Here is a 12,276-nt window from a genome sequence, read left to right as displayed (position 1 = left end):
GGCGTCTTTTTTTCCTTGCCTGTTCTATGTATTTATCATAAAAGAATACCTGAAAAACTAAGCCGGCTTAGTAAGTCGCTTATACACTACTGTTACTGGAGAGCTCTCACTGTAAGACATGGATGAGAAATACACAAATTACTTCACAGGTGGTAGTTTTTTCCCTTCCTTGTCTCCCTGCCTTTTGTCATAAATCACTGTTGGATGTGTCACTCTTCTTAGTCTTCCTTTAGCTTCCTTCTGGTGAGTGAGTGGGAACTGAGGAACATGGATCTGAAACACACATTTAAACCCATGGCTGAAGAGGTTCAAAATAAGGTGACCCTGCAAGTGTGATCAGATTCATAAAAAATGGCATTGGAAGATTTCTGTTGTTTCTGCCTATGTTACAAGCACTGCTGTCATTCTTCTGGGGGCTATGCGGGAGAACACTGTGGCTCTAACAGTAGAAGAGCATGGTGATACAGATTTAAAGAAAAAAGCAATTCCTGTAATGAGCTTTACCAACTACTACTAATTTCTTTGAAATCTAGGCCACTCTTCTGTATTCCTTTAGCACCAGAGACAAGGAAGTGCATGCAATGCTGAAAGTAATGCCTCGCTGCTTTTTAGCCAGAATTCATGCACCCCTTGTTCGTACCTGCGCCTGCTCTTGCTAGGCATGGGCTCCGTGGCAGTTACTTCTCCAGGAGATGAATGTCCTTGCGCGTGTGAAAAGTAAAGGAATAGGAAATACGTTCACATATTCCACTTCTTGGTACTAAATGGGGAAAAGAAAAAGAGCTGCCTGTTCCCCCAAATTCAATGGAGTATGCTATATCTTCCATTGCCCTATGTAAGCCCAAAGAGCAGCTATGGACCGTAGCATCACGTCTCCTCTGCTGGGTGCAGAGCTGGTCCCCTGTTCTCTTGGAAGGACTGGCAGGTTCTCCTGGAGCATGCCTGCTTCTGGGCACTGCTGGTGGAAGCGGGTGTAGGGTTGGGAATGCAGGGGGTGAAGGCCCCGTATCTCCGTCAGATCTTTGCCATATTGCTTTAAGCTAAACTAGTTCAGCAATACACAAATGTGCCTATCCAGCTGGTGGATGCAATATCTGATGGCCCTGTCCGTCTCAGGGGATGGTGGGGCATCTGTGAGAGGGGGAAGGGGGCTGGGAGACGAGGAGGAGGGGAGAGAGATAAATCAGCAGCCTATTTTCTTGTATTCAGAGCTGAAATAACATGGCCAGGTGGAACAGATACTGGGAATGCCTCTTCCCACCTCATTTGTGATGCTCAGGCTGAACCTTGCTCTGCAAAATTACAGTAATATGAGCCAGTTGCTTCTTTTTCAAACTTAATATTCCAACAGCAAGCAGGAATGTATTGATTTAAGCATAATAAAATTATATTTATGTAGTTTTAATTTATTTTTAATTCAGCACTCAGAATACTGCCAGACCTAATTCTTGCCTATTTCCATCTTTTAGACAAAGCCAGGACCAATCAAGGCTGCCAATTCTCACCCTGCGCGCTCTGCTCTAGTGTACTGCTGCAACTGTTCCCGGAAAGGACATTTTGGATATGTAAGTCTCAGCAGTCTCTGCCTCAGTGTTGAGTGTATCCTTGGGGTAGAAATTCATCTCTGCCACGGTGCGTGGTTGGAGAAAAGATCTGGGAGAATCAAGCTAATGCTGTACGAAGGGCCACTCTAATGAAATGTTTGTAACTTTCCCACATTGCTGCATTCAGTGGAGGCCAATGTATGAAGTGATCTCACCCATCTAATTTAAAGATATGGAGGAAAAGAAAAGTTACTATCTCTCCTTGGCAGGTTTATTGATTTGTTTCTTAAACCCTAAATCAAAATGAGACTGCCTGAGAGAGAGAATATTCATTGGAAAATAGACAGTTGCTGAAAAGAGCTTGCTTTATTTTTTTCTTTCTTTTTTTTCCCCTGGCTCATGGGATGAAATATTAGTGCCTTACTGCTATGTTCAACATCATGTAAGTTTTTTCACCACAATCAGCCCAACAATTTAGATGCCTGTTTTAGGAATTTTCCATTTCTGCCTGCTTTTGATGATCCTTATTTGTCATTTCTTAGTGTCATTCAATATCTGAATTAAGTTTGACATCATCCTTCTGTAAGGTACACAGCCTGGCAAAGGAAGACATCGTGAGCCTTATGTGGCTTCAGTAAAAACTGGAGGTGTGCTGCATCTTCTAGGACTGCTTGCTGAAGTTTATCACCTTTTTCAGTCCCCTGTCACGACAAGTGCAGCTCTCTACCTGCAAATAGCAACACCAAACAAATGTTAGTTCTTTTCTTTCATGGAGTAAGTCCAGGAGCCACAAGTATTCTGGAAAATGAATGTTACTTGTGCATTGGATGGGTTAAGTTTATAGTTTCCTACAGCTTAGAGACAGCAAATTCCTTCCTTCTCTCCTTTGTGCTCTATGTGTCAACTACTACAACTGCTGAAGATGTTATCGTTAAAAGCTTGCTGCAGTTTCCAGTTAAATAGTTAATCCCTGCGGGGCACAGTCGGGCAGGTAGGGCAGGTGTGCTGGGATCTTCTCATGGTGGAGCTGAAAGATAAATGGAAGGTTTTTAATGCTGAGTTGTGTTTGGAGACAAGTGAAGATTTTCCTCTTCGAGTGGTGCATTGAGGCCAACACGTACATCCAGGACACGCTGCTGCCTGCACAGCCAAGTTGGAAGGGACAGGAATAGGCAGCTGTTGCCATCCAAGCTTGGTAAGAGGCAAGCATGTGCCAGCAGCCCAGTGTCACCCCTGGCACAGCAGGAGTACAGGCACTGCCTCGGCTGTGGTACAAGAGTCAGAATCCTTGGCTTCACCTGCAAGACATCTGCTCAAGGCACAGCTACCCATGCGGCAGTAGTGTGAGACCTCAGCGATACAGTCATGCGAACTCACTTGGTCTGCCTGCTGCTTGGGACTAGGGCTGCTAAAACCTATGAAAGCACCACTGAAACTGATCCTGTTAAACACAACCAGAATAAAGCCCCTGCCAGTAGTACAGACACTAAAATGAGCATATATGATAAAAACTGGAGGGAGAGGATTGAAGAAGAAGTGAGACTGATTGCTAGCAATGGATAAGGAACATTTTACTAAACTGTCAAAAAATGGCATTCAAGGAAGGCAGCCATACATGGATACAGATAAGGCTGCTGTAAAAATAATGAGTAAATATGTGGGAGGAGCTGCTAGTAATTACTTGGATAGAAAAGGTAGAAACTGTATAAAATCAGTATGGGAGTAAAGCAACTCAAGGACAACATTTATGGCTGTCGAAGTTAAAGAAGATAAGGTAGTATTTTCACTAGCGTACGAGGAGCAGAAATAGCCTGAGGAATGACTGAATGGAAATGGAGAAGTCAGTAACAACACAGAAGGGCAGAGATACCAGATCTTTCTATATGCACATAGAAAAACATCCAGGACACACATTGGATTATGTAATGATAACTGAGTATTTGCCCTCAAATGACTAAACCTACTGTCCAAGAATGGCTGAGGAAATTGGACTGGAGCCTGCATGTGCATCTTTACAGCAACCCAGCTGGACAGGCAGTGCATCTGAGATTTGTAGCTCTCACTGGCTAAGAAAACTGACGTCGTTAATCAGTGCCTGAGTTCATGCAGTGAGCAGCTATCAGACCCTGAAAGATCTGCCTATAATTTAAGCGGGGGGGAAAGTTTTTTTGTTTGGGTTTTTTTTTTTAACGTAAATATTTTTAAGCAGGTAAAAATTACTTGTGATGACAAACATCTCTTAACATTTTTCACATTTCTATACCTTGAGAACCCTGCTCTCTTCCCTTTTTTAGCACTTAAAGCAGAAGAATAACAAACTGACCAAGAAGAAGAGGGTGGGGTTAGTTTTGTATAGACATACCATAGTCACTGCTTCTCACTGCAGTCCTTTCCTTTCATGTTAGCATTTAATCTAGTTTAGGAACACCTCAAATTCCTTTCCTTTGCTAGAAGTCTAGGGAGACCTTTCCCAAAAACAGACGCAAGAGCAAAAAACTTGCTAAATCCCAGAGTTAACTGTGCAGTTCCAGTAAGGAGGTCATTGTGGATCACTTCTTGTTTTTTGTAGAAATGGAAATAATTAAGACATAGAGTGTCAGAGGATCTAACACCTAGCGGTTATGTTTCCTGAATTTGCTGCATTGTTTATTAAGATGGTCATGTTTTTATGTAAACCAAGGACTTACTAAGGACAAGAAATCTTACTTTCTTCAGTAGACTTCACGTCGTAGTTCGTTTCATAGCAGTCCGTACATCCAAAACATTGTGTCGATTGGTCCATAACAAAGATGTGGCCATTTTAAGGGGCATCCCCACAGGAAAGTTAAGAGGGAGGGTAAGTTAATGAGGGACAGCCCACTGCGTTATTCAGGCTGCAGCAAGTTCTCAAGGCAGCAGGGATAAGGAACTGTACGGTATCTGCAGATGTGCCTTGCATTCACATCCCAGTATGCCAATCACACAGAAAATTCCTTCTGGAGATTGGTAGCGGGCTCTGCTTTCTGTTCTCTGTACGATACCTCCAGCACTGAAGACTGTCCCAAGAGTATTTAACAGTACACAGTGTATGGCAGCAGTGGCAGCTTACTTGAGAGGGAAGGATATAGCCAAGTGCATGTTGGACATTGCTGAGCTGATTTATCAATGCAGTGGAGATAAAGAGGAAAAGAGGAGCCCCGATTTGGGTGGCATGTGCATTTCATTCACTAAGGCTTCTCTGTCAGCGCATTAACAAAACAAAAATAATGAACAGACCACGTGCCTGCAGAGCAAGCCCTAGATTTGATGCGGGATCTCAAGCAGTACATTTCACAGGTATCACAGGAGGATGAATGTGTCTTTGCATACTCCTCTGTAAAGCCAATCTATGTTGTTTTCAGTAACCTCTTTGGCAATGTTTAGGGATAATATTTTCTTTCATTTATTCCAGATAGGCAGGCAGCTTTGTGCCCTACCTAAAGGCCACTCTTAGGTTTCAGTCATGTGAAACACAGGTATTTGAAGTGTCATTTCTCTGTTACGCTTTTATCTCATCTTAAATCTGAGGGAGGTAGATGGAGGACCTGGGAAAGGTAAGAGAGGAGGTTTCTTTGTGGGGTGATAGCTGGTTGTTCAAGGCGTTCAGTGTGAAATCTGGTCATCTTCCAGGATATGCACATCTCAGATGAATAGCTACTGAGAACGGCCTCAAGCGACAGATGGACTCACATGCCCCCTCCTAGGTCCCTTTCAGCCTGATTTTGCAGTGGGGTAAGGATGAGCCCTCAGACTTGAGTAGGCTCCAGCCACAAGCTGCCATTGCTCGTCTGCACTCCTCTGTGCGTGTGGAGACAAGCCAGTTGTCACACAACCTAACAATACCCTTTTAGAGGACACCACAGAGAGTAACCTGATTCTTCATTTAATTTCAGCCAAGCAAAGGCCAAATACAAGCTGAGAAATATGAAATACACCTGAAATGCATCTTTGATGTCCTCTGCCTCTAAAAAAGAGGGGAGGAGGCAGGAGGACACACAGGGAAGGGGCGTGCTAGAGGTGGCACTGAGTGGTAGAAATAGCAAATGCAGGAAAGAAAGCTGCTTAGCTTGTGGTGGAGACATCAGGGTGAGTGAAAGCTCCTGACACCTTCTCGAGAACGGCAAGGCCTAGAGTTCACTAGGTTTGGGTAGAATCCAAGAAGTAGAAGGATGATATTGCAAACCACAACAAGTAACAAGCAATTTACAAGGAGAAGAAAGCATCAGTTAATATCACATGGTACCCTGAAAGAAAGATGGAACCATAAGAAGCATCCCAGTTAGCCCGGCTCACAAGACGTTGCTAAAACTTTGTGTACAGCGGGCAAAAAAATCATATTCCTGAATCAAGTGTTTGGGAAATAGGCTGCCATGCAAGTGCTGCAAAAGCTAGCCCCTTCCTCACCTCAGCCGACTGTTCAAGGCTCTCTTCCTCTTCCCTACAGTCTGATGTGATTGCACAGCATACTCCTGCAGGATTTGCTTTTGGTTTTTTTCTGTGAGAAAACTGCATACAGTCAGACACACCATTCTGGCTGCAGGTGGGCTGTGTGGGGAGGATGCTGCCCCTGGCCTCTCATCGCTGCTCGCTCCTTCCCTCAGCCCACCCCACCCTTTCAGTCTGCCCCATCTCTGCACATACTTTCCCCCCAAATGATCCAGGAGAGATCCCTGGATTAAAAGATCTCCCCTGCAGTTAGAATTATATGTCTTTTGAGGAGACCAGGCATTTGGTTGTGCTGGGAGATGGAAGGGGCCAACGAGAAGCAGCAAAAGCAGGTGGTGGGGGGGCCTGCCTGGCTGTAGGCAGGACAGCCCTGTTCCACAGATCCAACAGCTCTGTTTGCAGTTTGCCTCATATTTAGCTAGTGCTCACCTGCTTCTAGTCCTCTGCTTCTGTCAGTGCTATAGGTGTGAAGTAATTGTGGGAAGACGTGGGATTCCTTCCATTTGCTGCGAGAGGACTTCAGCTTGGCTCATGTAATGCTTGTTTTTCTGTGTGCACAGGAAGGATTATTGGATGGTAATAAAATTATCAGTGTTTAAAAAATTGCTGGCCGCATCCTCCAGAGGTACAGACTAGCACCTGCAGAATCTGACCCATTTCCCTTCCAGGGAAATTGCAACTCAGCCACATCTAGTGACTTGAAATGTGTTTTGCAGGAGTGCTCAGAAAAGCGGATGCATGGGAGCATGTTCCCTACTTCTCCATTCATCTACTACTATGATGATGAATACAAGATCAAGAGAAGAGAGAACAGATTAAAAAGAAAGATTGCAGGTACAGTTTATTTTGGGAGATCCCTTCTGCCTTTCAGTTAGTTGAAATACTTTCTTCTGTGCTTGCTGCTTTTAGAAATATTGTGGGATTATTTTCATGTGTTGAGAAAAGCTATAGGGATTTGAACAGGTAGTCTAATAGTAGTAAAAGATTTGTGACTTTATTCATCCGTGTCTATCATGGAAATTTATTGTATCAAAGCTACTAGGTGGGTGTTGTCAGATGTTTTAATTCTGAAAAATCCACTAACATCAAAAATGCTGTAAACTAGCAGGAAGAGGATTAAACTGTAATTTGTTAAGATTCTAGTCTGTTGACAGAAAAAAACCCCACCTTGAAAAAATCTATCAGAGAGAGATTTTTTTCTAACTAACTTCATAACTACATAAGGAAGGCTATGATGGCTTGGGCACTAGGTTTGAGGTTTTCTGCATGGGTATTGAAATAAACTGCTCTGTTTTACAGAACTACAGGACGCCGGCCTTCTGCCAGAACAGTCAGAGACACCATGGCAGGCAGAAGAACATGGAGAGCACAGCTATACGGAAAAGAGCAAGCCTTGCAAAGAACATGGGAAACATAAAGGTGGCAAGTGTCACAAAAGGGTGAAGATGTCCCAGGCAGAGAAACCCAGAGAAGGCAAGCACAGAAGTGATATTGAAATCAGCCACCATTTGGAGGAGGACTTCCCTAGAGGGTGTAAAAGGCAGGCATTTAAGGGCAGCAAAATTCGTCACAAGTCCATTTTCCAGGCTTTCTCAGGCAGCAAGACTGCCTATGTGCAGGAGCCTCTGGAAGGTGTTAAAAGGAAGAAGAAATGGAAAAAGCAGGAAGACGCTAGTCCTGATATCAATGAGAATTTATTCCTCATAAAACAGAGGAGGACGAAGTCCAAACAGAAATCCTGGTGGTGAGGAAGTATATAGGTAGTACCAGCATTTACTGGCTCCGGCTCTGCTTTCTCTGTTTATTTCTGTCCCTCTCTTTAGCACACTGAATTTGAGTCCGTCCCTGAACCCGGGCGGGCATGCCCAGGCACCAGTCACACACCGAACGTCCATCTCTGTTCCCAAAAGGGAGTGCTCCGTCTGTCGTGAAATGTCCACTTGACAGGCGGGACCTAGTGCTCGTGCCTGGAATGGCTGTACTTTTCAGCAGTCCCAGAATAGGCTGTAAATTTTCTTTCTTTACTTGGGGGAGTGTGGGGGGGGAAAGGGGCCATGCTGGGTTTGTTAGGTTTTGTTTCTTCACCAGTGAGGTGTTGCTTGTTGGAGCAGGATCTGCTGCTAGGGAGCACCATGCCTTTGGAGCTGACACTGGAGAGACTCTTATGTTAGGAGGAGTCAGGATAGAGACCAGGGACATGGACGTAAAGCACATTCCTCACAGCCACTCAATCCTCTCCAGAGTGCAGCTGGGCACTTTTTTTCACTCCTGTCCCTCTTTGAAGGTGCTGCGAAGTCATTGCCTTGCACTTTGGGATATGACAGTCTTCCACCTCAGGCTCCTGTGTGGTGCTGTGGATCCATCACCCTCAGCGCCACGGCTTTTGGTGCCATCTGTGCGAGCCTGTTCCTTGTCTTTGCCAACTAGTCAGCAGGGCAGGAGAAAGCAGGTGAGAAGGGAACAGTTTACGTCTCAAATTAAATATGTCCTTGTTCCCTTGATATGGAAGTTGTTTCTGGAGAAAAGATAGCAGAGTATGAAAAATGTATTTGATTCCAGATATACTGTGCTAAAATTTAATAATTTTTTTAAAGACAGTTATTTTTGTACACTGGAATTAAACAGGTGTGTTGTTAAAAACTTGGTAAGAATAAATGCTTCATCAAAGGAACAACCCAAATAAAACTTTACATGAGGGATATAAAAAAATGCACATTTGTTCTACATTTTCTTGCCTTACCAAGCATAATTAAAAACAGTATCACCTTTGCTTTTCCGAGCTGAAACTACATCACCTCTGGCAAGACATTTTCTGGTTTTGAAAAGGAAATTACTCTACTGATTCATGACCTACCCTGTACTATACCACTCCTTTTGCTAAGCAATTGATAGTAACTAACAGCACAATTTCAAAAAGGTGCATGCCCTCTCTTAATTCTTACTAAGAAACAGGCCTTTGGCTACGGTTGTGTTTTAAAATGAGAAAGTAGTTGTAACCTGTGCTAATGCAAAGGTTTCTGAGAAGGGGAAATGGGTACACTAGTAAAAAATCAGGACTGTCTTTCTGTCGGTAGTATTCCATGCTAGTACTCCCTAAATTCATCAGCTTTTTGTTTGGCAGCGTCGTCAGTGATAACACTGGTATTTTAGTGACTGTATCAGCTAATCTCAGAGGTCTTTGGAATAGAGGTGTGCCTACGTAATACTTGGGAACCTAATGCCCAGTTTTGCTTAAGTGTGTCCTTGTTGGCAACGGAAATTTATTTTTGCTTAACTTCATTGATTACTTGATTGAGAAGTTCCTGATGATACTGAGAAAGTAAGTCTCTTATACCCCTAATAAAAAATTAATTTTTAATTAATTCTTATCCTGGAAAGCCGTGCCCCCAAAATTGAAACTTGTCTTTTCCCATATGCTGTGTTTTACGTCCCTTTTTGTTTATCAGTACCTGTTTCTATTTGAACAAAACTCTCCAGCAGCCTTTATGAACCAGCATGAAGACTAGTAGAATAGGGAAGGAGGGTTGGTTTAGATTCAAGTATTGAGATCAACTCCAACTTTTCTGATGCATTGGTTTGGTCATCTGGCCAGCTAAGTTGTCACGAGGTGAGTAAATCTCTTCTCCAGGAGCTGGACCTTTCTTTAAAGAGCTCAGGAGGCTGCATTCTTGCTCTAAAACTTCCTTGGACAGAAGGGTTACTATGAAGGGGATTCCCAAAGGGACCAGATTCTCCATCTGAAAGAGATGGATGGCTCAGACGTCAGGAGTTACCACTGTCCGGGGGTAGGTAATAAGCCCATACCTACTGTACACAGACAGCATGTGGGGGTGGAAAATCTCTCCCCTCACAAAGGGTGACTGTGTGACTGCTCCCTGAGGATTGCATCCTAGTGGCTGCTCTACCTCCAGGGATAACTAGAAATCACCTAAGTACAAAAATAGGGAATGGACAACACTCCTAATCTTTGGTTAGGCAGATTTTAGGGAATCTTGCCTCCCTGTTTTCTCCACTGTTTTTCAAGTTAATATTCAGTAAGTTTTAGGGTTTTTTTTAAGGTAAAAATGACTTGGTGAGATTGTGGCTTCACCATTCCCTTCCCTGTACAATAGTGTGTGGTAAGGTCTCGTCCCCACTCTGGAGAGTTTTCAGATCTTCTGTGCCTCTCATTTACTGAAGAACATCAAGGGCAGGTAGTTTTGTGCTTCACTTCTCCAAAACTGAAGCAGCTGTGTTTTCAACAATGTGCAAGAGGTCAGGGAGAAAACTGAACTGCAATAGCATCTAATGAGAGCCATCAGTCTGTTTGTGAGGTGTTTTATGGGTGCAGTGTGGTGTGCCATAAAAGAAATAAGACAGTTACACTTCGATGTGAAGGGCAGAAGAACATTATTCTGATGGCCACCGGGCTAGCATGCTCTGGAGAGGTTCCCCACGGAGACCTCTCGTTCCACCGTTCTCTTCCTCATTTTCAGAGGAACCCACAAGAAGATAGAAAGTGCAATTTAATCCTCCTCCAGGCATTATGCAATGGCTTTACATGATGATACATTATTTAGCACCCTAGCCAATGTGAGAGGCTGCATTGGTAGTGGAAAAATGACACATGCTGAAATCGCTCCACACAAGAATGTCTAACAGTGTTAGTAGTGCCGTGCTAGTGAGGCTGCTCTAGGAAGACTGATACACCAGCCCAGGGGCAGCAGCATAGCCCCTGTGCGTAAGAGGTGCAGGTGCCTTTACGTTGCCCATGTACAATGTCAAATGATGGTCAGATGTGGAGGGAGTCAGAGTTTTTCCTCACTTCTTTAGATCTAAAGATAAGGTGGCCGGCCACTGTGGCAGGAGTTAAGCCAGCCAGGAGTCCTGAGTTGTCTCTCTGATGCCCAGTGGCTTCAGCCAACAATATTTCACCTTGGACTCTTCAGTGGGATTTTTCAAAACTAGTTATGTGCTGGTGAGCAAAAGCCTGCCTTGTCTTGGGAAGCTAATGGTGGTAAGTTTAGGGAAGGTAACTTACACAAGTGCTTGGGTTAATCCCACAGAAGGCTGGCTGTAGATTGTGGCTTCTGCCTGCCACCGGCAGTTTCTGTTGCAAGCACCAGATGATAGGTTTGTGGTGGAAAAGTCTCTGGCTTTCCCTCTGAGTACTGCAGCCACCCAATCCTCCAGATACCTAACATGGCCTTTGTTCTGATAGATGTCTGTTGCTTGTGGTTGCAAGACAGTGAGTAAAAGCATAGAGAAAGCGAGGTATTTGGGACCATGGGAAGAGAAAAAGATAGAACGGCAACACTTGGAAGCAGATGGAAGCTGGAGGAAGGAGCTTCCTCTGGCAACCTTGCAGGTGAAGACCAGGATCTGACTGACCAGGGAGCAGTGTTGGAAGTGCAGCTCCCAAGCTGAACATGAGGCAGCAAAGCTGTGGTTAAAAAAACCCAAGATACTGCAGTAACGTACACAAACTGGAGCATTAACCAGAAGTCTACTTAGGTCATGGCAGGTTAAGACACTGTCGTGGTTGAAGCCCAGCCAGCAACATAGCACTGAGCAGCCGCTCATTCACTTCCACCCCCACCCCCCCCCTGCCGGTAGGAAGGAAAAAGGTAAAACTTGTGGGTTGAGATAAGAACAGTTTAATAGAACAGAAAGGAAGAAACTAATAATGATAATAATAACAATATGAAAACGAAAATAATAATAAAAGAATTGGAATATACAAAACAAGTGATGCACAATGCAGTTGCTCACCACTCGCCCACCAATGCCCAGTTAGTTCCCGAGCAGCGATCTGCCCCCCAGGCCAACCCCCCAGTTTATATACTGGGCAGGACGTCACATGGTATGGAATATCCCTTTGGCCAGTTTGGGTCAGCTGTCGCCCCTCCAGCCTTCTCGCTGGCTGGGCATGAGAAGCTGAAAAATCCTTGACTTAGTATAAACTCTACTTAGCAACAACTGAAAACATCAGTGTGTTATCAACATTATTCTCATCCTAAATCCAAAACACAGCACTCTACCGGCTACCAGAAAGAAAATTAACTCTACCCCTGCTGAAACCAGGACAGACGCCAGCTCAAATACTGATTTATGTCAGGCTTTGCACAGCAAGACAGAGCGAATCCGCTGTACAGGGCTCACCGGATAATTTGGAGGAGAATCAGAGGGTCCAGATAACGCAGCTAGCAAGTAAAAGCTGTTTTTTTCTAGAGAAAAGCAGCTGGGTAAATAAGGTGCAAAGGAAAATGGCTGTTCTTAATATGGAGGG

At 44.2% G+C, this 12,276-nt stretch overlaps 1 protein-coding gene across 2 annotated transcripts in view; it reads left to right on the top strand.

Moving 5' to 3' along the window:
* The window catches only part of ZCCHC7 (zinc finger CCHC-type containing 7), a 122,882-nt gene extending 113,641 nt beyond the window's left edge, over positions 1-9,241 (top strand). For both annotated transcript variants that reach the window (XM_049795807.1, XM_049795808.1), the window contains 3 exons: positions 1,470-1,565; positions 6,725-6,842; positions 7,308-9,241. In XM_049795807.1, coding sequence (XP_049651764.1) covers positions 1,470-1,565; positions 6,725-6,842; positions 7,308-7,756 — 663 coding nt within the window. In that variant the 3' untranslated portion in view covers positions 7,757-9,241. The remainder of the gene's footprint in view (positions 1-1,469; positions 1,566-6,724; positions 6,843-7,307) is intronic.
* The last annotated feature ends 3,035 nt before the right edge of the window (positions 9,242-12,276 follow it).

This window comes from Accipiter gentilis, chromosome Z (genome assembly GCF_929443795.1).
Source record: "Accipiter gentilis chromosome Z, bAccGen1.1, whole genome shotgun sequence".
NCBI lineage: Eukaryota > Metazoa > Chordata > Aves > Accipitriformes > Accipitridae > Astur > Astur gentilis.
Note: the sequence above shows the minus strand (reverse complement) of the source record. Positions and strands in the feature narration are given on the sequence as shown.